Consider the following 27,036-nt stretch of genomic DNA (forward strand, 5'->3'; position numbering starts at 1 on the left):
CATATCCCACAATATTAGTGTACCATCTTTGGACAGAACACTTTGATCCTAGACAAATACGTTCTAAGATGGCGTGCTGGTGTCATATCTGGAAACATGTTGTTCGGAGTATTCTTTCCTTTCTTGAGAGAGTACAAAATCAACTTCAAAGCCTCTTTAACACAAAAGAAATGTTGTTATCTCATCTCTACTGCATGATTATGTTCATGGGAGGTGCTTGACTGAGCTCTAATTATTGATCCCCTGTAAAACATTCACAGCAAGAACTCATTTAGCTACAACCACAGCAAAGAATTTCCTTTCTTAGCCTATTTAACAAAAGCCAAACGAAACTTCTATGAAAATATATTCGTTTCTAAAAATTTTCATCTGTTAAACGAGATAATATGAGTATGCTTATCAACCGACTACGACATGGTCATCTTCAAGTCTAATGTAAACAAATAGTTATTGAGCCGGTCGTCCATCATTTTTCTTAAGTAATTTTCTGCCCACCCCCACTATTGTTTCCGATCCTCTCTTGCTGGCAATCCTCGTGCAACTTACGGTCTCCTTAATCCGTATCAAGTGATCGTCAGGTCTTAATTAGTTGTGATTTATTAGGAAAAAGGACCGAAGGTCAAAAAGTTTATTTTAGTTCGAGTTCACCTTCGATACAAGAAGAAAATGCTGTTAAAAAAAACTAGAATACTGATGGCAGGCAACGCCGAAACAAACAAAAATGAGAATCCAAGTTCACAAAACTTCGGGGAACAAAGAAATAAAAGACGACCTGATTTTTTACTTATGACATAAAAAAGCAAATGTAAATGCCAGACATATTGAACTCATAATGAAACAACGCGAACAATCGAAATACGGATTATGAAGAATGCAGGCAAATATAAACAGACCAGTTAAACAGAAAACTCAGATTGCGACGAGATTGCGATAATCGGCCACATTCCGCCTGTCAATCCCTATCTCTCTCCGCTCCACGCCACGCCGTTTGTTAAATAAAAAGCGACTGTTTGGTGACCAAAAAATTGTCATTTATTTGATAAACACAACATTAATTCAGGCGTGATTTGATGTCATTAAGAATACTATTAAAGGGAAAAACAGAGGCGTATCGGACAAATATATAACCGTGTGTAACAGACAGATTTTTATGCTAATACTAGTCTTCATAAATATATGAATTCATGTTTATATTAATTATGTAATTAAATGAATTCGTATTTTGAAACATGATGTAAATCATAAATTTATGATTCAACGCCAAAGGTATGATTCTTTTGGTTAAGGTAATATTTTAGCTGTGATTATAAGAAAGTCGAAATAGGTATGTTTCTGAATTGTTGAGATGATAATTGATTTTTTTTTTAAATAACAGTCAAGATAAGAACAGTAATCTAAATAACCAAAATGGAACCACTGACTAAAGATCTAAAAAGTTCGGGGGGGGCGGCATGAAATCCGCTTTATATTCTGGGAATGTATTATTTACTGTTAATAATATTCTCCATTTCTAAAAGTTGTGTTTCGAGATAAGACAAATTTCGCAATGTATTTATTACGTTTAAAAATTTGTGGCTGACTACAAGATCTTGTTTTCTTCTATAAATAATAAATACACTTCCCACTAGAATCTATATAATAATACGCTAAGACAATTTCATATAGAATCACCCGATCGCTGAAAATGTAATACCCAAAAAAACTATTTCAATTTCTTATCTATTACCCTTACGTGTTCTTCACGATAACCTTTCGTGAATGACAATCACGTGTGAGGAGAATGATTTCTGAAAGCGTGGTAAATTTTAAAACACTAGCAGGGAGACCCGATGTTGCCCGGATTTGAATGAGGATCAACAAATCGGTGTAATCGCCTATTTTTCAATCAAATCGATAGTTGGGGACCCATCGGGGTGCACCTGGTGGAAGCTACACATGCTTCCCCGCTGTGACTTAGTTCACAATACATTGTAGGTGACACTGAACTGTGAATAATCTGATGTTGATTTTATAAAAGTATCTGTATATAATGCATTCACTTAAAGTTTAAAATGCAAAAGTTAAGTATCATGGTTCAATCGTGCTTTAAACACAAACATTTATTTCGAATGCGCCCTTGGCATGTCAAAGAATCTAATGTTGGTTTTATATGCCGGACCTTTCTGCTTGTGTCTTAATAAAACTTATCAAATGTACTTGTGATGTTAGGCTATATAAGGTGTTAACTTAAGTCCAAATCATCTGTTCCTTCTTTATCGAATTTTTCGATTATCGATACTTATAGAAAACATTTCGATACGAGACCTAATGTCACTGCCATACACACAAAGTATATTTGTGTGAAATTTTTTTTAAAATGGCCCAGCCGTTTAGGAATCTATAGGGAAGGAACTCACACATACGCGCGCGCGCGTTTCTTTTATATAATAGTACATAATTATTTTATAGAATATTAGAAATGGAACGAAAAATGTATAAAAATGTGAAGTTTTAATGTGAAAAATTTTTTAACTTCCGGTTTCTATTTTTGTCCATTTTTGTTTTGCAGCATACAGCGATGTGAAACGACACAAGAAGACGATGATGAAGAAACGATCGCAATCAGTAAACCTTGGCGGATTACTCGAACATTTGACTCAAAAAGATCGCGACAAAGCTGATAAAGGTAAGAACATCTTCCAGTCCGAAGAGGGAGTTACCCTCTGTACCAGGGTCAACAGAGTCAGAGTCATTGTTGAGATTGTTTGTTGGCTTGGTCCTATGCAGTTCTAGAAGGTTCATCCTCTCAGCTTTCGTTAAGTGAAAACAAAACTATGTGAAAGCTTTCCTTATACGCGTATATGAATTGGTGGTCGAAGAAGATGGAGGAGTGTGCAGGATTATAAGTCATGAACGTTATCTGTAAGAATAACTTAAGCTGAGTATCAAGTTGATCCTGGCTTTACTTTTTACATCGCGAAACTCTCGCTTCCCTTATTTTGTCCTTCAGTCCTTACATTCCATGAGCGATGTTTTTGTCAAGAGGGGAAGAATTGCTCTTTTCTGGATTAGAATCTATTTATTTTTAACAATTATTGTTCGTTAATTTGTGAACCTTGAAGTCGTAGACTTCATGCATTGTCTTGGTCGATTTCCATAAAAATATAAATAAACAAAAATTCCCTATTTGTTTGTCTTCACATGCGAGCAGCGTTAGAAAAAAGGTTGGTTTTGAATGTCAGAAATATATATGAGCTTTAAAGAGCAATTTTGATTGCGACAAGGACAAAATATGCCTTAGTCTAAAAAGATTTATTATATTTCATTAAGAACAGATATTACACTTTGATCATAGCCCAAACAGTAAAACACCATATAATATATACATTGTTTTACTGATAAAACTCAAATCGCATAAATGTTCAAACATTAGTGGGTGATTGTAATATACAGTTAAAAGGTCAAGCCTGCCTGCTATAATATTACATAAGTGCTTTCAAGCATTCAGAGAAAATAGATTTTTTTTTTTTCAGGTGGATCGTTTCATTGTGTATGATTAACACGTCATTCCATAGCATTAGTTGGTTTAGTTATGCGACAAAAAAGTTATTATTTAAGTTAGAGTTCAGTTTGTTTGTTTTTCTTTTACATGGTAGTCACCACTTATCAAGGCCCGGAAGCCACTCAGGGATAAGGGTCATTGCGTGTACAGTAATCAATGGGATAATATCGTAGTAATCACTAGTAATGGAGATCTGATAAAGTGCTTTACTATAGGGGGCAGTTTATCAGGAATTTGTTTATGTTGGACTTGAAGACATCCAAGTTGTAGTTAGGTGGGAAACAGGCAGACAGGCGTGGACGTCTAAGAAAGAAGCTTTGTTCATGGAATCTACGTTTTGATTTAGGCACAGATAAAGAATGGGGAAAATTATTGACAGTGGTTTCGGCTAGACAGGTGTTTTTCGTGAAAGATTGGCGAGGGGGCGATCAGAGATTGGAGCTCAGACGAGCACTTGTCATGGAAATAACGATAAATCAAAGACAGGCTCGTAACGTCTCTTCTGTGAGAGAGAGGTTGCAGGGAAGAGAAAAGAGCATCCTCCAATAAGCCACGAAGTCTATTTTGTACTCTGTCAAGGCAGGATAGACTGATAGGCTGTTTTTAGCAGCTCCTGTCCAGATGTGGAAGCAGTACTCCATCCTTGAACGTACTTGGCCTTTATATAGATAGAGAATTGCATTAGCAGGGAGATATCTTCTGGAGCAGTAGAAGGATCCTACAAATTTTCCAGCGACCTTGGCAACAGACTTGATACACGTGTTTCATTTCAGAAAATCGCAATGTAAATTCAGGATGAATAGTGGCACAACTATTTCCCTCTCGTCTCAACTCAGAGTGAATGACCCAGCATACTGGGCAACTCTTCGTTGAATACACACACACACACACACACACACACACACACACACACATATATATATATATATATATATATATATATATATATATGTGTATACTTTTTATTTGTTTTACGTAAGCATTAATATGTCGCTACATATTCATGAGCATGTTTCGGTTAGCCAGTTACAAGTAACTACGGACCTCTTCAGGTGATATTCCTTATGTGGCCCGATACTGGTTAACCGGCTCCACATGTGAAGCTATCTCCGTCGCAGATTACCCAAATGTGACCTGTCCTCGTCCTTTGCAGGGGGATTATTCGCAAGATATCTCCACGAGTAGTAGGACCCATCAATCGATTTGGTTGGAATCAATTTCACCTTCGGGTTGATATGCCACTGCTTCGTCGATCTGTCACGCTGGTAGGGAATCAATCTCATGCACACAAAAGAACGACAGACTCGATTATCTATTCTACTGGTTAATTCAAGATAGATGTACAAAATATATACTTATATACAAGTGTCCGTATTTTGCCAGATTCCACTGAGCCAAAAAAATAACAATAGATTGATTTCTCTCAAGAGAGATGGCGGTGAAAGGATGCGGGGAAGAGAGAAGGGGTGATTACCCTTCGATAGTATTTGATTCTCTCAAAATCTTAGCTCGATCTGCCGATTTCGGCGCGGGGACCCATTTATGTAGTGAGGTGACAGGGTAGGCCGGGGCCGCTTTTGGACCAATCACAACTAGTTACGTCACCTCAGGGGAGCTCTCCCCCTCCTCGGTGGCACCTGTGGATTGCAGGCGTCATTCCCACTATCGAAAAGTCAACCCTGTGACCTCTCAGCCTAAGCACTCAAATGCCAAACAACCCTGAGTCATCACTCGTTGGCATCGGAAATAAAATTATGTTTTCGTTACGACTCTCACGGCGACATGAAGTTGTCGCCTTCATAAAATAATGGAATTTATAAGTCAAATCTTTCTTTCAGCAGGATTGGTTGCTGACGCCTGGGCATACAACGATACTTAACGAATAAAACAATCATATCTGCCCGACATTCTCATGTTTCGGCCTCCCCCTGTGGGGAGCCCAATCGCTCCCTGGGACGGTCACGACACACTTATACAAAAGCCAAGTTCGTAATAAAAATTGTACAGGAGTTTAAGCACAAAACTAATCAGGAGGTCACATCACGTGGTATTCAACTTATAAAAAATTAACGGCATTTAATATTTGTGAAAAAGAAAGAGAACGAAAAAAAATGGCGAGAATAAAAAGTGTATATCAAAATAGAAAGGAAAGAAGAAGCAAAGAAGCGCACAAATTTTGTTTAAAAGATCCGGTTTTTTTTTGGGGGGGGGCATTGTTTTTTATTGTTTTTTTTTTTGTTTTGTTTTGTTTTGTTCTTTTAAGATTGGGTTAATTTTGTTTCGAATTGCAGATGAGCCGCAGCCGATGGGTTTGGTGTTTGGAATTCCACTCAGCAGATGCATTACCAACGATAATGAACTCCGGAAACGAAGACAACAGAATTTTGCGGAAAATGCAAATCAGCATAAAGAACGGTAGGTGAACACTTCCGGTTTATTTTATACTGACATTTTAATTTTAAACATAATTACGCTAAAATATCGAGCTGCTTTAGAAAACGATGAGGAAATTATCAGACATTACTTGGGCTCACTTGATGCCAAACTGATCAAGTCTGCTCTTTGGAAGAAGTCTCTTATGGGATTGATTTTTTGTCGACCAGTCAGTACCTCCCCTGCTTTGTTTTGTTTAATCAGGGAATACAGTCTGACGTTGCCAGGTGGCTTATAGACGATACGGAAAACATACATGAAAAATGTTTTTTTTAATTATTAGCTCAGACAATTCGTGGATTAAAATAAACATGGCAATATTATTTATTTTCGTTTAAAAAAAATTTAATGTATTGTTCAAAACTTGTATATAAGGGAAATCAATTATTTCGTACATATTTTTGCCTTTGGATAATGACTTGGCGTTTCGACATCGGAATTCGCAATATAGTCGATGATCGATTCGATTTTTTTCTTTTGTGGTTTTTAGAAAAGTGATTTTCTCGATATCAATAGGTGTGGCTGGTCCGCAGTTCTTCAACTACTTCCTGACTGACTGATTGGCTCTACTTCATCCTCTGTATAGCGTTATATATTCAGGAAAAATTATTCGGAATCACCCGAACAAAATCTACTTGGCTCGTGCAGACCATCAAGAACTACGGGATCTGCATTGATCAGCTCGACCATCTCCTTGCTGTCATGACAACATCTTTCTTTCTGATCTTCTTTGAGCAACTGTGGGACAAATTTCGTGCAAATCTTCCGCATCTTCAGTTCTTCGTGAATAATTGTGTGTACAGTTCCCACACTGACATTAAACTGTGCATTTATTTTCTCTATACGATCGACGATCCTGTATAAAAAGTCTGGAAACTTATTAAAGGCACTTCGTAGTTTTTCAGGTTGTTAAATTCCCAAATGCAATACTTATTGTCAATGGTTGCTTATTTGCATTTCTATAGCTGGAAGCAAATATATTTTATGCTTTTCAATGGCTTTCCTGAATAAGAAGGCTTCACATTGTCTAGGTGAAACAGAATCCCAAAAGAATGAAATTTAAAATAATACTCGACGGTGAATTGATTTGTTAGGGCGAAAAGTGGACCGAAATGTCGTATTTATTTAGATATCTGTTTGGTTTAGAAAAGTCATATCAATGCTGATTTCTATTGTTTCAAACAATTTGGTTTTACTTTTTTCGCCTTTATTATTTGTGTTTGCAGCAACCAAAGTTCGTCATCGCACGGCTCAACAGAAAACCTTCCGCGACAAAATGGAAACTCTTCCCATTCCGGTAATACAGCCAACAATCGTTCCGTAAGTTTTTACTATTCCCTTCTTCTCTTCTGCAACAACGCATGCATATAATTGGAACACATTTATTCAAGAAATAGAAGATCAATGTAAAAACAGACGGCATGTCCTTTACCCCATTATACGGGCATATCCCTCATATTATATTATCTTCTATTCTTTATAATTCCAAATTATCTATTTCTTTTATTTGGAATATGATTTATAATAATTTAAAGCATTAAAAAGGTACCCACTGTCCATCACTTCATATATAGAAGATACCTAAATATCCTCCAATTACACTCTTTGTTAGATGTCGCATTGAACTGTTTGATGAGAAGCTTCAGGCTTCGAAATACCCAGATATAAAGAGCATATAATATGTGTGTGTCTATGTATATGTGTGAAGTCATCAACAAACTATTTCGTTGTATTTTCGCACTTCAGTGCGACTAGACTAGCGAGTGCATCGAACCGCGATTGAAACTTGACTGCTGAGTTAGCAGTCGGTGCTTCTAAGCCGTACGCTATCGTGCGGCACTTGCTATTGCATCTATTATATAAATTTGTTTTATGTTTATACAAAAGTTGAGGTAATAACTCAACAGTGGATATAGTAGTTTTGGGTCGATTAATCGGAATCCGGAATCGAAAAAATAGGAAATTTGGGGGTATCGAAATCGGTATCGGAATCGGCAAATTTTTTGCTTATTTTCCGATGCCAACAACGATTCTTTTAATTGGCTTTTTTATTTGATTTTCTTTAAATAAAAATATTCTAACGCTAATAGTAATACGAAATTAGTGAATATCTATTGATTTTAAACTATTAGTAAATCTAAAATCGATAGATCATCCCTCACAAGTGTATCCTTACGTTTGAGAAAATATCTGCACATTTAACATTTGTTTTTATTGTAATCGTGAAAAATAACAATTTTATTGTTAAATATGTAGAGATTTAGAAAGAATCGGAATCGGCATCGGAAATTGTATCGGGATCGGGAATGTGATACAGAATCGATGATTGTATCGGAATCGGTAAAAATACTGGAATCGTCCCATCTTCAGTATATATCATCGGAGTTCAAAATCTAATCTAATGATAATTAAATAATCGTTACGAATCCAAAACGTTTTAATTCAAACAAAATTAATTTAATTTAATACAATTGCTGCAATTATTTTTTTTTAACAAATTCGGGGAAGATTTACAAAATTACTATATACATATATAATTATTAATAGACATAGGGACGTGTCATAAGACGACGGAACACGTTATTATTATATTTATAATTATATTTTAAAGTGTATCTGCTCCCATCTGTAGAAGCACATTGGGTAATGGAAAAATTATTTATACTTAGCATATAGAAAATATATAAATGGAAATGTATAAAAAAGATTACGAAAAGTATAAAAGCTTATAACTTTTCTTTATTCGTTTTCAATTGGTGACATGCAGGAATACAAAATATTAATATGAAAAATTTTTTTTTACCTTTTTTACAAGTACGTAATTTTCGACCAATCCTTCAGTCTTCATCGGTGTAGTGATATATATATATATATATATATATATATATATATATATGAACAAATGATTAATAAAATATGTTAAAAGACATCTTGAAAAAGAGTTAAAAACATATTTAATTTTAAAAAAGGAAGCACAAGATAAGTGGATAGTCCTTAATCCGCGGAGTTTCGAAGAAATACTCTCCTTCTCATCAGAGGGCAGGAATTAGCAAAATGCAGGATCGGATTTTGCATATAAAAGTATTTAATGAAACTACAAGTAAGTCAAAGATCTTACTTGGTTAAAAAAAAGGTGAGGTAAGGGGAACAGGAGGCAAAAGAAAAATAATAAAAAGATTTCACATGAATGGATAGTCCGGTGAAGGGTAAAAATCCAAAAATGGTAAAATCCAAAACGGTCGAATTTAAAATTTCAATCCACTGGGTAAATTCCAAATGGTCCAAAATCATCCAAAAGGCAGAGTTCCTTGGAAAAAAGCGCAAATGGAATGAATTCCAAATCATAAAAAGAAAAGTACTAGAGATAATATTTGAAACACGTCTGTCAAGGCTGGATGAATCAAAAAAATTCAGACATATTTTATTAATCATTTGTTCATATTATAAGCTCTATTTCCTTTTCGGTTTTATTGAGCTTTTTATATCTGGCTGAGTTTATTTTACTTGTAAATATTAACTCTTTAATATTTATAATATATTTTAAGTTTACCATTTTGATTACCTTAGTAAACTTATTGAACCTTTTATTTATATATATATATATATATATATATATATATATATAAGTAGGTTGTAGTTTGCTTGAAGCATTGTTGAAGAAAATTATAAGGTAAAATTAAAAGTCAAGAACAATGCGAGATTTTTTTTTATATAGAGTAAAATTAAATGCAAACAAAAGAAATAAAGTTCTTTTTTTTTTTGTTGTTTGTTTTTTCTTTTTCACACAAATTTTAACTCTAAACAACAGTAATTTTTTTTTCTGTTGTATTCAATGGTGATATAAATCTCAATATATTTCAGACTTATTAGTCCATTTTCAAGAGAAGACAGCGGAAGAGTGTTCAAAATTGGAAAAGTAGCCGCCGAGTTTGCCACGTGATACCGCGAAATATAGAACAAAAAATGACGTTAGGAGAACGTTAAAATAAATCAGTTGATGTTTGAAATACTTGTTGCGTTTGTGAATCAAGGGAGATGACTATTCAAGCAAGTTTTTTTTTTTTAATAATTATTGTTTTTCTTATGTTTTAAACTTATATTATAAAAGCGGAGCTCAATTCCAGTCTATTGTTTAGTGTGGGAGTATTTTTTGAAATAATTAAAGATTCGAGGATACGAAGTTGACCTACGTTTCTTGAAGAAGCAAGAATGTTGATGTGAAAATCTGGTTCTGAATTAATGCAAGTGCGAATATGTTTATAGAACGACGAAGCAGTAGTGTTTAAGTGCTCTTTAATGCGGTGATGAAGCAATCTGGTAGTGCTTCCGATGTAAGATGCACTGCATTTAGCGCATTGTAGGTCGTAAACAACGTGGTTCTTAAAGCATAAACCTGTGTGTGATATTGGGCAATTAGAGAGTGAACAAGGGGAAGGTGTATGCGATGGATGTTTTCGGTTGAGCTGTTGTCTTAAAGTAGATCCAGTGTGGATGAGTTGAATGTTGAGCCCCTCGCTGCGGATGGCTTTTCGGATTGAAGATGAGATTTTGTCACTGAGGAAGGGTAGTTTTAGAAAACAATTGTTAGAGAAGGGTCGGGTGTTGCGTTTTTTCTTTTTAAGTGAGGATAGGATCGTATTAGGGTAGCCGTTTAGTGAGAGGGTCTGTAGGAAATTGTTAGTGTGTGTATGTTTGTCGGAGATGTTAGTGCATTTGTCTTGTATGCGTGAGATTTCGGCATGTGCGTAGTTTAGTTTGTCCTTGAGAGGTAGCGCAGATTTGAAATGTACGAAGAGGCGTTTGCTGGCGGGTTTTCTGTAGAATTCAGTGCATATGGCACCATTTTTTTTTTATTTGTATTTTAAAATCAAGTAGAGAAAGGGATCCCGAAGAGTCTGGGTGTTCTATAGTAAATTTTAAGTTTGGGTCGGCGTTATTGAATTTGTGGAAAATGTTAATAGCTTCTTCGCGGGAGTATGTGATAATTAAAATGTCATCGATATATCTAGTAAAAAGGAGGTTGTCTCCTCAGCAACCGACAAGGCTAACATGCTTGCCAGTCGGTTTGCCTCAAACTCCACACTGGACCCTTCCAACCACCCCCTACCTGACTTTCCTATGCGGACAGACGCCACACTAGACGACCTGAAAACCACCCCTGCTCAGGTGCATGCTATCATAAAAAACCTTGACACCTCAAAAGCATGTGGACCCGATCTTATCCCAGCTGTGCTATTAAAAAAGTGCTCAGCCGAAGTAGCTCCAGTTCTCTCCAAACTCTACAACAAATGTCTTAATGAAGCTTGCTTTCCGGGCTGTTGGAAAACTGCTTCTGTTGTACCAGTATTCAAGAATTCTGGTGAAAGGACAGACCCATCAAATTATCGCCCCATTAGCCTCCTTCCACTTTTTGCCAAAATATTTGAGACCATAATTAACCACGCTCTAATCCATCATCTTACAGATGCTAAACTACTGACTGACAAACAATATGGATTTAGACAAGCCCGTTCCACAGCAGACATCCTCACCGTGATCTCTGAACGTATATACCAATCACTGGACAAAGCGGGGGAAGGCAGAGCGGTAGCTCTAGATATATCTAAGGCTTTTGACAGGGTATGGCATGAGGGTCTCCTCAGTAAAATCAGATCATACGGTATCACTGGTAGAATACTTAACATAATTAAATCCTTCTTAGATAAGAGAAAAATCCAGGTAGTCCTCGACGGTCGCACATCTAAACAATATGATATAAATGCGGGAGTGCCCCAGGGTTCTATCCTTGGACCTCTATTGTTCCTGATATTCATAAATGACCTCCCCGACAACATTGCCTCTGAGATGGGTATATATGCTGATGACACTACACTCTATGGCAGACACGACAGGAAGACGAATGAACACATTTCTAAAGAAATGGCAGAAACACTAGAGGAAGACCTCCAATCTGTAGTGGAATGGGGACAAAAGTGGTTGGTCGCGTTCAATGCTGCCAAGACTAAACTAGTTTCATTCAATAATTACAAGAAACCCTCTCTACCACCAATAGCAATGGCCAACGACTCTTTATCTGAGAGTCCATCTTTCAAACTCCTTGGCCTAACGTTCACAGGAAACATGAGTTGGAACAATTACATTGAAGGCATTGCCAGGGCCGCTGCAAGAAAGGTGGGCTCTCTCTACCGTGCTAGAAAACTACTAACACCCGAAAGTATCCTGTACCTCTATAAGGCCACCATTCGCCCATGTATGGAGTATTGCTGCCACATCTGGGCTGGTGCATCTGCTACTAGTCTCTCGCTCCTTGACAAGGTTCAAAAGAGAGTCGCAAATCTGATAGGCCCTGAACTGGCATCTAAGCTTCAGCCTCTGTCCCATCGACGAAATGTTGCATCCCTCTGCCTGTTCTACAAGTATTTTAGTGGTGAATGCTCTGATGAACTGCAATCACTTGTGCCCCCACGACGCGAGCACCCTCGACAAACCCGACAGGCTACTAGATCCCACCCCCACACTGTAGAGGTCCCTAGATGTAAAAGATCTTTTTACTCCAATAGTTTCTTCCCCAGAACCGCAAGACTCTGGAATTCCATTCCAGGTCCCTGCTTCCCCAACAGTACTGACGTGCAGAAGTTCAAGTGTAACGTGAACCGACACCTTGCTGCCCAAATCCCTACATAGTACCCCAGTAGTTGTTGCCCCTGATAGTAGCCCCCTACACCAAAGTGGCAATTTGCCTTGTTTGGGGTGAAAATGTAATAAAAAAAAAAAAAAAAAAAAAAAAATAAGAATAGCAGGTACTAAGGGTGTGTCTTTCGAGTTTGTCCATATAAGCAATGGCAAGAATACCGGATAGACTGGAGCCCATGGGTAGTCCAGATTTGAACGTGTTTTGTAGGAAAGTAAAGTAAGTGTTGTCTACTATAATACGGAGGAGTTGTAAGAGATCTCCTGGAGTAATTCCGAAGCATTGTGGGTTTTTAGATGCTATAATGTCTGCCATGAGATTAATGGCTGGATGTGCAGGAATGGAGGTGTATAAAGAAACGACGTCTAGGCTAAATGGGTATCTGTATAGTTTGAGTAGATGGTGTGGTAGATCGTTGAGTCTGTTAATTACTTGGTTGGAACTACTAACATGGGCTGGGAAGGTAGAGAGTAGAGGTTTAAGTAGGCGGGATATTAACCAAGAGATTTTATAAAGGGGACCGTTAACGCTTGAAACAATGGGTCTGATCTGTGTGTGTGTGCTATTTTTGTGGGTTTTAATAAGGTGATAAAAGGTAGGTAATTTGCTGTATTTAGTAATAAAATTTAGTCTGTGTTGTTTTGGGAGATTTCTTTTAAAACAAATTTGAGACCATGTCTTGTTAATGTTGTTCTCAATACGAGCAGCAGTGATATTATGTGCTGGGGTGTAAAGGTCGGTATTGGAAAGATGCTCTATAGCAAGGTTGTTATAAGATTCCTGTGATATAACGCAAAATTCTCTGCCCTTATCAGAGGGTAAGTAAACTAAATCTTTGTCTTTAAGGGATTTAAGGGTGAGGTATTGGTTCCTGGTAAGATTGGGGGTAATATGGTGTTGTTCGCGTTCAAGTATTCTGAGGATTTTATGCTTTAACCTTGAAAGTTTTAGATCTAGTGGAATATTATTAGGAGGTGGGTATAAAGGGTGATCAAGCTGAAAAACAGGAAAAGAGGTGTTGTGATTACCTGAGAGGTTGAGGGGGGTGTCCTTGTTATCGTGCGGGGCAAAAGCGTGCAGCCATTTAAGGTGGTAAGCAGTTCTGCAGAACTGCGTTTCTATGTTGAGTTTAGCTTTATCCGTCAGTTTCATTGTGGTGATAAACTTAGGGCCAAGTGAAAGGAGATCCGTTTCAGTTGTGGAAAGAGAGTTAGTGAGGTCAGTTACGAGAAGATGATCTTTAAGGGACTTGTCGGTGGAAGAATCCTGTGAATTATGTATGTGTCTGTTGTAGACCGGTTTATTAGTTTTCTGTTTAAGCCAAGTAAATTTGCGTATGAGACGTTTCTGTTCATTGTTGAAGCTGGAATGGTATGCGCGGTCGATCAGAGATTGGATGTTGTTTAGCGAATGACCGTTAGGGGTAGATGAAGTGAGTGAATTCCGGAGGTTCTTGACTGAATTAATATGGCCATGTAGAGTCCGGTGGTGTTGCTTAATGATTATTTTGAAGCAATAGTCATATATAAATTGTCGTGAAGTGTGTAGAAAACGGAAACATGTTGGCAGATTTATGTTCCTGATTGTGTTAGAAAACCCGCCAGCAAACGCCTCTTCGTACATTTCAAATCTGCGCTACCTCTCAAGGACAAACTAAACTACGCACATGCCGAAATCTCACGCATACAAGACAAATGCACTAACATCTCCGACAAACATACACACACTAACAATTTCCTACAGACCCTCTCACTAAACGGCTACCCTAATACGATCCTATCCTCACTTAAAAAGAAAAAACGCAACACCCGACCCTTCTCTAACAATTGTTTTCTAAAACTACCCTTCCTCAGTGACAAAATCTCATCTTCAATCCGAAAAGCCATCCGCAGCGAGGGGCTCAACATTCAACTCATCCACATTGGATCTACTTTAAGACAACAGCTCAACCGAAAACATCCATCGCATACACCTTCCCCTTGTTCACTCTCTAATTGCCCAATATCACACACAGGTTTATGCTTTAAGAACCACGTTGTTTACGACCTACAATGCGCTAAATGCAGTGCATCTTACATCGGAAGCAATACCAGATTGCTTCATCACCGCATTAAAGAGCACTTAAACACTACTGCTTCGTCGTTCTATAAACATATTCGCACTTGCATTAATTCAGAACCAGATTTTCACATCAACATTCTTGCTTCTTCAAGAAACGTAGGTCAACTTCGTATCCTCGAATCTTTAATTATTTCAAAAAATACTCCCACACTAAACAATAGACTGGAATTGAGCTCCGCTTTTATAATATAAGTTTAAAACATAAGAAAAACAATAATTATTAAAAAAAAAAAAAAAACCTTGCTTGAATAGTCATCTCCCTTGATTCACAAACGCAACAAGTATTTCAAACATCAACTGATTTATTTTAACGTTCTCCTAACGTCATTTTTTTGTTCTATATTTCGCGGTATCACGTGGCAAACTCGGCGGCTACTTTTCCAATTTTGAACACTCTTCCGCTGTCTTCTCTTGAAAATGGACTAATAAGTCTGAAATATATTGAGATTTATATCACCATTGAATACAACAGAAAAAAAAATTACTGTTGTTTAGAGTTAAAATTTGTGTGAAAAAGAAAAAACAAACAACAAAAAAAAGAACTTTATTTCTTTTGTTTGCATTTAATTTTACTCTATATAAAAAAAAAATCTCGCATTGTTCTTGGCTTTTAATTTTACCTTATAATTTTCTTCAACAATGCTTCAAGCAAACTACAACCTACTTATATCCCTCAGTCTCAGCCAGACAGAGTTTGCACTCATGAAGAGCATCTTCAAAACTACGGAAAAACGCGCTAGAGTCAACTGCCAAATCTACTTTTTGAAAAAATGCCGTAAAAACAAAATTATTCCTAACACAATCAGGAACATAAATCTGCCAACATGTTTCCGTTTTCTACACACTTCACGACAATTTATATATGACTATTGCTTCAAAATAATCATTAAGCAACACCACCGGACTCTACATGGCCATATTAATTCAGTCAAGAACCTCCGGAATTCACTCACTTCATCTACCCCTAACGGTCATTCGCTAAACAACATCCAATCTCTGATCGACCGCGCATACCATTCCAGCTTCAACAATGAACAGAAACGTCTCATACGCAAATTTACTTGGCTTAAACAGAAAACTAATAAACCGGTCTACAACAGACACATACATAATTCACAGGATTCTTCCACCGACAAGTCCCTTAAAGATCATCTTCTCGTAACTGACCTCACTAACTCTCTTTCCACAACTGAAACGGATCTCCTTTCACTTGGCCCTAAGTTTATCACCACAATGAAACTGACGGATAAAGCTAAACTCAACATAGAAACGCAGTTCTGCAGAACTGCTTACCACCTTAAATGGCTGCACGCTTTTGCCCCGCACGATAACAAGGACACCCCCCTCAACCTCTCAGGTAATCACAACACCTCTTTTCCTGTTTTTCAGCTTGATCACCCTTTATACCCACCTCCTAATAATATTCCACTAGATCTAAAACTTTCAAGGTTAAAGCATAAAATCCTCAGAATACTTGAACGCGAACAACACCATATTACCCCCAATCTTACCAGGAACCAATACCTCACCCTTAAATCCCTTAAAGACAAAGATTTAGTTTACTTACCCTCTGATAAGGGCAGAGAATTTTGCGTTATATCACAGGAATCTTATAACAACCTTGCTATAGAGCATCTTTCCAATACCGACCTTTACACCCCAGCACATAATATCACTGCTGCTCGTATTGAGAACAACATTAACAAGACATGGTCTCAAATTTGTTTTAAAAGAAATCTCCCAAAACAACACAGACTAAATTTTATTACTAAATACAGCAAATTACCTACCTTTTATCACCTTATTAAAACCTACAAAAATAGCACACACACACAGATCAGACCCATTGTTTCAAGCGTTAACGGTCCCCTTTATAAAATCTCTTGGTTAATATCCCGCCTACTTAAACCTCTACTCTCTACCTTCCCAGCCCATGTTAGTAGTTCCAACCAAGTAATTAACAGACTCAACGATCTACCACACCATCTACTCAAACTATACAGATACCCATTTAGCCTAGACGTCGTTTCTTTATACACCTCCATTCCTGCACATCCAGCCATTAATCTCATGGCAGACATTATAGCATCTAAAAACCCACAATGCTTCGGAATTACTCCAGGAGATCTCTTACAACTCCTCCGTATTATAGTAGACAACACTTACTTTACTTTCCTACAAAACACGTTCAAATCTGGACTACCCATGGGCTCCAGTCTATCCGGTATTCTTGCCATTGCTTATATGGACAAACTCGAAAGACACACCCTTAGTACCTGCTATTCTTATCTCCTTTTTACTAGATATATCGATGACATTTTAATTATCACATACTCCCGCGAAGAAGCTATTAACATTTTCCACAAATTCAATAACGCCGACCCAAACTTAAAATTTACTATAGAACACCCAGACTCTTCGGGATCCCTTTCTCTACTTGATTTTAAAATACAAATAAAAAAAAAATGGTGCCATATGCACTGAATTCTACAGAAAACCCGCCAGCAAACGCCTCTTCGTACATTTCAAATCTGCGCTACCTCTCAAGGACAAACTAAACTACGCACATGCCGAAATCTCATGCATACAAGATAAATGCACTAACATCTCCGACAAACATACACACACTAACAATTTCCTACAGACCCTCTCACTAAACGGCTACCCTAATACGATCCTATCCTCACTTAAAAAGAAAAAACGCAACACCCGACCCTTCTCTAACAATTGTTTTCTAAAACTACCCTTCCTCAGTGACAAAATCTCATCTTCAATCCGAAAAGCCATCCGCAGCGAGGGGCTCAACATTCAACTCATCCACACTGGATCTACTTTAAGACAACAGCTCAACCGAAAACATCCATCGCATACACCTTCCCCTTGTTCACTCTCTAATTGCCCAATATCACACACAGGTTTATGCTTTAAGAACCATGTTGTTTACGACCTACAATGCGCTAAATGCAGTGCATCTTACATCGGAAGCACTACCAGATTGCTTCATCACCGCATTAAAGAGCACTTAAACACTACTGCTTCGTCGTTCTATAAACATATTCGCACTTGCATTAATTCAGAACCAGATTTTCACATCAACATTCTTGCTTCTTCAAGAAACGTAGGTCAACTTCGTATCCTCGAATCTTTAATTATTTCAAAAAATACTCCCACACTAAACAATAGACTGGAATTGAGCTCCGCTTTTATAATATAAGTTTAAAACATAAGAAAAACAATAATTATTAAAAAAAAAAAAACCTTGCTTGAATAGTCATCTCCCTTGATTCACAAACGCAACAAATATTTCAAACATCAACTGATTTATTTTAACGTTCTCCTAACGTCATTTTTTGTTCTATATTTCGCGGTATCACGTGGCAAACTCGGCGGCTACTTTTCCAATTTTGAACACTCTTCCGCTGTCTTCTCTTGAAAATGGACTAATAAGTCTGAAATATATTGAGATTTATATCACCACTGAATATAACAGAAAAAAAAATTACTGTTGTTTAGAGTTAAAATTTGTGTGAAAAAGAAAAAACAAACAACAAAAAAAGAACTTTATTTCTTTTGTTTGCATTTAATTTTACTCTATATAAAAAAAAATCTCGCATTGTTCTTGGCTTTTAATTTTACCTTATAAAATATATATATATATATATATATATATATATATATGGGAAAATATGTTTATTCAATTATATTTCGCCTTTTATTTATAACAATCCTTCAATTGATGAAGGTCGATGTGTGACATGATCGTCTTCAAGGAGCGAATTGTTCCCCATTGAGAAAGACCGGGTAAATATGATATGCTAAGATTGTCTAATTGAATCCCGGACAACGGCAGATATCAGAAATACTTATATTCTATTGTTGAACGAGATTTGAAAAAAACACTCGTTCAGACTGGCTTTCTGAATGATGACCCTGAGATCGTGTGAAGATGATTTCATTTTCTTCTCAAAATGCAAAATTCTGGTAATATTGGAGAAGTGCACACACGCAATGTATCTGGGAAATCCCCAGAAAACGTATCACTGATTGGTTGGGGTGGACCGTCCACCCCAACCTGTGACCTTACTATAAAATCTAATACCCGCTCGAAAACAGACAGATTTTGTGTCGAATCTCAGAAGAAAACAGCTCTTGATACCTGACCCCCCCCTCTTCGGAATCCTGATTAGTAATCCAATGACGAAGAGAGAGTTTGGTGAACTTAAAAGGTGTTAATAACTGAACGTTGTAAATATGTAAAAAAAAGATCTGTAATTTTTGTGAAATTAATTTTTAGTAGGCAGAACCCTGATTCGTCTATCTTTCTAGTGCATGCAAGCTTTGCCTTTTGCGCATGCAAGCTTCGCTTTTTTCTTTCAGCAGAATTCTACACAGAGGCATTGAGGATTAATGTGGAGGTCTCCCGGACGACTAGACATCACGAGCCACAGTCTCTGAAGGAAGTCAGAGGTCAGTTGCTTGACCTGAGCACGGGAGTCCGGCCACAAAGAGAGTCGCTAATTTGATAGGCCCTGAACTGGCATCTAAGCTTCAGCCTCTGTCCCATCGACGAAATGTTGCATCCCTCTGCCTGTTTTACAAGTATTTTAATGGAGAATGCATTGACGAACTGCAAGCACTTGTGCCCCCACGACGTAAACACCCTCAACAAACCCGACAGGCAGCTAAATCTCACCATACACAGTAGAGATCCCTAGATTTAAAAGATCTTTCTACTCTAGTAGTTTCTTCCTCAGAACCGCTAGACTTTGGAATTCCATTCCATGCCCCTGCATCCCCAACTGTACTGACGTGCAGAAATTCAAGTGTAACGTGAACAGACATCTTGCTGCCCAAATCTCCACATAGTACCCCAGTAGATGTTTCCCCTGATAGTGGCCCCTACACCAAATGGCAATGTGCCTTGTTTGGGGTGAAAATATAATAAAACAAAGTGGTGCCGTGACCAGGATTCGATTAGACAATCTTAGCATATTTACCCGGTCTGTCTCAGGTCTCAAGGGGTCTCAACCTCCCCAATGAGGAGCAATTCGCTCCCTCAAGATGATCACGTCACATTGTAACTACAGAGGATATAACAAATAAATGACAAAATTCTATATTTCAAATTCCAAGATGTTGATCATCTTACCGTTTATTTCCTTAAGTACATTGTCATGTACAATTCTTGACAGTGCCTGTTTTGTAGTGTAAAATCATTCATGTAATTATTATATCAATTATATATATGTGTGTGTGTGCCTTTTTAACGTTTTAAATTATTTTAAATCATATTCCAGAAAAAGGAATGAAGTTGTTTACAGCTGTTTTTTACATAGGCATCACCACATTATCAAGGCCAAGAGGCCACTCAAGAATAAGGGTTAAGAGTGTACAGTAGAAATTGGACAATATAGTAATCATTAGTAATGAAAATTTGGTAAATTTGATAACTTATATGGAACGGCTCATCAAGAACTTATTTACGTTAGACTTGAACACAACCATATTGTAGTCAGCCGGAAAGCAGGAAAACGGAAGACAATTCCACAGGCGTGCAGTTCTAAGAAAGAAGCTTTGTTCATGGAATCTACGTTTAGGTTTAGGCACAGATAAAGAGTGGGGGGATTATTGATAGTGTTTACAGCTAGACGAGTGTTTCTTGTGAAAGATTGGCGAGGGGGGACCATAGATTGAAGCTCAGTCGAACACTTTCCATGAAAATAACGATACATCAGAGACAAACTCGCAACATCTCTTCTGTGAGATAGAGGTTGCAAGGAAAAGAAAAGGACATCTCCTACGAGGCTACGAAGTCTATTTTGAACTCTATCAAGGCAGGCCAAGTCCTTTCTAGCAGCTCCTGCCCAGATGTGGCAACAGTATTCCATCCTTGGGCGTACCTGGCTCTTATATAGATAGAGAATAGCATCAGCAGTGAGATATCTACCGGATCGATAGAAAGATCCCACCATTTTTCCAGCGGCCTTGGCAACAGATTTGATGTACGTGTTCCATTTAAGATCAGGAGTAATGGTCAAGCCAAGAAGCTTGTCAAAACTTGAGGCCTCCTGAAGACGAGAGCCATTCATTTCAATTGATGCCAGATGTGGATCAGAATGTTGATGATGTAAAGAGAGAAGCTTGGTTTTAGATGCATTAAAAGTAACCAGCCACTCCTTACCCCATTGTACTACGTGCTCAAGATCAGAGGAGAGAGAATTGGAGAGAACTTGGTCGTTTACTGTCTTAGATGTGCTACCATAAATGGTAGTGTCGTCAGCATAGATGCCTACAAATGATGTAAGGGTGTGATTTGGAAGATCATTAATGTAGATCAGGAAAAGACAATATTTATTTTCAATCATATAAGATTTGTCCAAACATCGCCTTTCTTGACAAAAGGAAAAAGAAAATACAAGAGTAGATCCAATATCAAATACGTCAATAAAATGTAAAATTATTTGCGAATAATACATAATCAAGGTAGGAGACGAGGTATAACGCAGTTTATAATCCAGAATATATGTGTGTGCGTGCATGTGTGTGTGTGTGCATCTAATTAAAATAATTTATTCCAAATACATTTCGAAAATTTTTGCATGAAGTTATCTAGACGACTATTTTTCAAGTTTAAAAAAAACAAGCAAGCTCAATATTTAATCATACATTAAAATAGATCTTAATATATGTATGTGTGCGTATGCGGATTTAAAATAGCATTAAAATCAAGTTTCTGAAATAAGAGTTCTCACAAATTCGGTTTACGAAACTGCACTTTATTAAACAAAATATCAAGAATGGCATTGCGTCAATTTATTGAAAGATTTCACCAATTTTCAATGATTTAATAGCATAATGTATCGCATGAGAATTGTTTTGATTCTAAGTTTTCAAATTTTCGAGGTATAGCTCATCTTCAGGAGGAAGAAAAAGAAATAAAATTATGTTCAATCACTCGATGGATTTGTTGTAATTGCTATTATATTTCACGACATAAACGGATATTTCAGGCACTGTTAGATAAAAAAAAGAACATATTTTGTTTGTTTTTGCGGCATATCAACCTTTTTACTTTGTTTTTTTGCGGCATATCAATCTTTTTACTTTGGTATAATGCTGAACCACAATCTCTATAAAGAAAAGTTTTAGTGTTCTCATTTTAATAGACACAAATTTTACACATAACTTTTTTCCATAACGTACGTTGATGCAATCGATCCGATTAGACTTCTTCCATAGTCTGCATCAGTATCGACTGCGCCTCTTATGCTCCACTCAGGGAATAAAAGACCGATTATATCCAGATATAAAGTGCCTTTGTTATTTAGCGACATTTTCTTTCTTAGTATTATCATATTTTCCAATCCTATAAAAAATGACACCATTTTGTTTTTCCGTGTTTATAAAAGACGCCCATTAAGTTTTGCGACCTTTTTTTTTTTTTTTTTACTGTTTTTCTTTTCCTTTGCACCTGGGTTCGCTTTCTCAGTTTTGTTCGTCCGGAAATGTGGGCGAACAACAATAGCGTTTCTGAATGAAAAACCAATCGACAATTAGGAGTGTTTTGCAATTACTTGGATTCTACTTTCTTCTTGGATAAAGGAGCGACCGCCGTCTTTTACAATGGAGACACTTTATAAGGAAACATTATATTTTAGATTGAAGTCAAGAATTTGATTAAGGATTTCCTCTGAATACCGTTTATTTCCCACGAGTATCGGATTAGGCCGCTCAAGCATTTTAAATTTGGCTTGAAAAATTAATTTTACGATGTTTCAATTTTAGAAGATTATCTCATGTTATATATATATATATATATATATATATATATATATATATACATATATATATACATATATATATATATATATATATATATATATAACTACTTCATTTACTCACCTAAAATCAATATACGAAAGTATAAGCCTGAAGAATCCTAGAGTGGATGAAACGCGGAATATTCAGTGTAGCTTAATCGCCATATATATTTTATAAGTTTATATATATATATATATATATATATATATATATATATATATATATATACGTTTTGTTTGTTTTACATGAGCATTAATATGTCGCTATGCATTCATGAGCGTGTTTCGGTCAGCCAGTTGATCGTAACTAGAGACATCTTTTGGCGATATTGCTTGTACGTAAGCTTAGTCCGTGTACAAGCAATATCGTTTGAAGAGGTATTTAGTCACTAGTCACTGTCTGACCGAAACATGCTCATGAATGTGTAGCGACATATTAATGCTTATATATATAAAACAAATAAAAGTATATCTTTTCCTTCTTCGGTACTTAAGGAACTATAATATAACTTCTTTAATAATGACTATTTCGTATACAGTAAACATTTAATGCAATTTTCAAAATTCTATTTAAAAAAATAATATTCTGGCTTTAAAAACAAAACATAACTTAAAGAAAAAGGAAAGTGAATTAAAACTTAAAGCAAAAAGTTTCCCAGAAAAAAAAAACGGCTCTTTGTTCTATCATTTAAATATGATATAAAAAGATAAATTTAATTTTTACAATATTTTGGCTTATTAAATTATTAGGTTCAAATATAGACTAATCAAAAAAAAAGGGCCCTCCCCATGTTAAAATTGTTTTCTAAATAATAACGACATTTAAGGACCATCCGTAAGTTGCACAAGTACTTTTGTGACTTATACAACATTTAGCTTCAATTTGATGCCGATGGATTTTTTCCTGTCAATTTATTTATTTCATTAGTGAAATAATGCTTTGTATAAAGTCACAGGAGCTCATATGTGCATAATATCTTTGTTTAAATTGGCCTTTTGTCATACCTATATATATTTCCGGTATATTTGTGGATTGTTCCGTTACTGTGGCCTCATAGACAAGGGATTCAGCTTTACAATTACCCTCCAATGGACAGCTATTTTTGGTCCTGCAAGAGCAGCCTGCGTTATCTATCTTTTTTGGTTCTTTGGATATTATCGACTTTATTGATGGAGCTGTCGAGTAACTAACTTTCACCGTGTTTCTATTAAAAAGTTTATGTAGTCTATGTGTTCTTGGAAAATGTTTGTCTAGAAGGCTAAGAAAACAATGCCCTACTCTAGTTTTAGTGTTCAATGAAAACGGAGGTAAGAACCAGATTATTTTCCGTTTCCTCTTTCGTTTTATATTTTCTTTATTCTGGGTTTGTTGAAATTTTATGTTTTCATTGAACCCACTTTGATGCAGTGCGTCATTATAATATGGTGCTGCTTTCTCGAACACTTCAGCGTTCGAAGAAAGCCGTGAAATCCTTTGGCTAATGTTCGCTACCATATTTTTAAACACTGTGGGTGGGTGGCATGAACCCTTATTTATATACATGAGTTTTTCATTTAGTTTGTGAAAGGGTTTGTGTATTTTCTTCTCGAGATCTAGAGTGGCATCTAAAAAATCTACTCTATCTAAATTTGTCTGTATTATTATTTTAAAGCCTAGTTCCTTAAAAAATTCAGTTAGGTCTTTTCTAAGCCTGTCTAGTGCACATCCATTGTAGTCACGCGATAGGCAAAGTCCATCATCTCTATATAATCCAAAAAAGTGATCTGGGAATTTATATTTCATGGTCTCCAGTAGAAAAAGTCCAACCAGATCGCAGATATCAGCACTGTCATACGCCCCCATCGCGACGTCAAAGGGGTCTTCGGGGTTTGATTTTTTGACCCACGTTTTATCGTCAAAAAATAAAAGGGTCTGTCGAGCTTGCATGATTGTTTCCTTATCGAGCTCACTTATCTTTCTATATTTTGATGCGAAGATCAACGATTTTTCTAGGATTTCCTTAGTGATTGAAGGGTAAAAATCGACGATATCCAGTTGTGTAAACTTACATTTGTGTGGTTCAGTTATGTTTTTAAACCAGTCCAGTACCGCGCTAGTGTCTGCCCACAAATTAAGATTTGATTTTCTTTTTATCTCTTTTACTATTTCTCTAAGTATAGACTTGCTAGCTAGACCGATTTCGCTTTTAGCCGGGTTTATTAACCTGCAGGTTGGCCTATTATTAAAATTTTCCTTGTGGTCTTTTAAAGTTATAAACACATTTTTCTTTGCTAACCTATTTACTCTGTATTCTATACCTAATTTTGTGGCAACTTCTGTAGCCTCTTGGTTAATAGATTTATAAGTATCTTTTCTTGCTACCTGGTATTTTTCTGTAATTGAGTTTAGTACAAGTTGTTTTTTCTGTTCCTTTTCCATTTTATATAAATTTTTCGTTTTATCTGAGAAAACAATCGTCTCATTTTCTCTTTTTATTTTTTTGATATCAGCTGTCATTGTTTTTTGAAATTGATTTGATCTATGTTTAAATTCAAGCTTATATATATATATATTATATTTTATAAATGTAATTATATATAAGCTTATATATATATATTATATTTTATAAATGTAATTTATAATCTATTTCGAATTTAAAACTATAGAAAAATATAATAATGTTAATAAACTAGGGAAATCACTTAGGATAGATAAATACTCACTTCCCCAAACCTTGAAAGATGTGGGTTTTTTAAAAATAATTTTTAAACGTATTTCGAAATTTTTAAACGTGATTCGATATAATTAAAAATATATTTTTTAAAACTTTAAACGTATTTTTGGAAATTTTTAAATGTTCGATATAATTAAACGAATTTTTAAGTTTTTAACCGATACCAATACAGATTTTGAAGTTTTTATACATAAGGAAAGAGATTTTAAAATTAAATGGGGTTCAAATTAAAATCGATTCATAAAAAAAAAAAAAAAAAAAAAAAAAAAAAAAAAACATTTTTTCGAAATTAGATCTTAAATTTAAATAATTCAAAGTTAAAAATTAGGTATTACATTACCCGATATATATATATATATATATATATATATATAGATATAGATAGATAAAAAAAAAAAAAAGGGGGGGGATTAAACAAAACGAGATTTGAACGTGGATTCGCGAGGTATATATACTTCACACTTCCGGTTATAAGATAGACGAATATTGGCTGAAGAGAGCTCGATAAGGATACCTTAAACGGGCCTTATTATCGGGCTTGAAACCGACGGTACCAATGACCTGTCTCAACTAACAACTTTCTGTACACAAAATATAAGTACGCTCTTAAAATTTGGATTTTCCTTTTAATTGAGCACTCTGCTGGAATTCTTTTTCCAAAAAAACTAATCATTATATATATATATATATATATATATATATATATAGTAAGTACTAAGTTATAAAATATATATGGCAATTAAGCTACACAGATTATTCCGCGTTTCATCCACACTAGGATTCGTTAGGCTTATATATATATATATATATATATATATATATATATATATATATATATATATATATATATAGTTATCCACATACAGTACTGTTTCGCTGTTTCACATCTCATCGGTGCGGCTAGACTGGCAACTGTCTCAAGCTAGGATCGAAACCGAACCGCCCATGGCTGCTACTGTGTGGGTAATGAATTAACGATGTTTTGACATCGTCCAAATGTCTCCGCTCGATTTGTTTACACAAAGAGTGTCGCTTAATACGCTAATGGCAGTTTGTATATCACTTCTCAATATGCTCAATCCAAGATAGGCAGCATTCGGGTTTCGATCCTGGCTTGAGGTAGCTGCTTGTCTAGCCGCACTGATGGGCTGTGAATCAGCGAAACAGTACTGTATGTGGATGACTATAATGTTCCATATCTTGGGTTGAGCTATTGGGAAGTGATATACAACTTACCATTAGCGTATTAAGCGATGCTCCTTGTGCAAACAAATTGAGCTTAAGTATTTGGACAATATCAAAACATTGTTAATTCACTGCCCGTAACCAAATAGCGCGACGGTTAGAAACTACGGGCGGTCGGGTTTCGATCCTGGCTTGAGGTAGTTGCTTGCCTAGCCGCATTGATGAGCTGTGAAACAGTACTGTATGTGGATGACTATATATATACATATGTGTGTGTGTGTGTGTGTGTGTGTGTGTGTGTGTGTGTGTGTGTGTGTGTGTGTGTGTGTGTGTGTGTGTTCGGAGTATTGCAGATATGTGATAAACTCAATAGGTGTAATTACCTACAGCTATATTATTACAGAGGATGATATTAATAATTGGGAAATTATTAATCAGATTCAAAGGGAAAAACATAACAACATCAGAGTAAGTGTACGATCGTTTCGAAAGCCATATCCATTTATTTATTTAATATTTACAATTAAAATA

General features: G+C 36.0%; 1 protein-coding gene across 3 annotated transcripts in view; it reads left to right on the top strand.

Annotated features, from left to right (window-relative positions):
• Positions 1 to 27,036, top strand: part of LOC145277050 (rho GTPase-activating protein 6-like) — an 840,447-nt gene that overhangs the window by 777,326 nt on the left and 36,085 nt on the right. For all 3 annotated transcript variants that reach the window (XM_080128704.1, XM_080128705.1, XM_080128703.1), the window contains 3 exons: positions 2,549 to 2,665; positions 5,833 to 5,956; positions 7,201 to 7,294. In XM_080128704.1, the coding sequence (XP_079984830.1) occupies positions 2,549 to 2,665; positions 5,833 to 5,956; positions 7,201 to 7,294 (335 nt within the window). The remainder of the gene's footprint in view (positions 1 to 2,548; positions 2,666 to 5,832; positions 5,957 to 7,200; positions 7,295 to 27,036) is intronic.

Source organism: Euprymna scolopes, chromosome 5 (genome assembly GCF_053919585.1).
Source record: "Euprymna scolopes isolate OS-2025 chromosome 5, ASM5391958v1, whole genome shotgun sequence".
NCBI lineage: Eukaryota > Metazoa > Mollusca > Cephalopoda > Sepiida > Sepiolidae > Euprymna > Euprymna scolopes.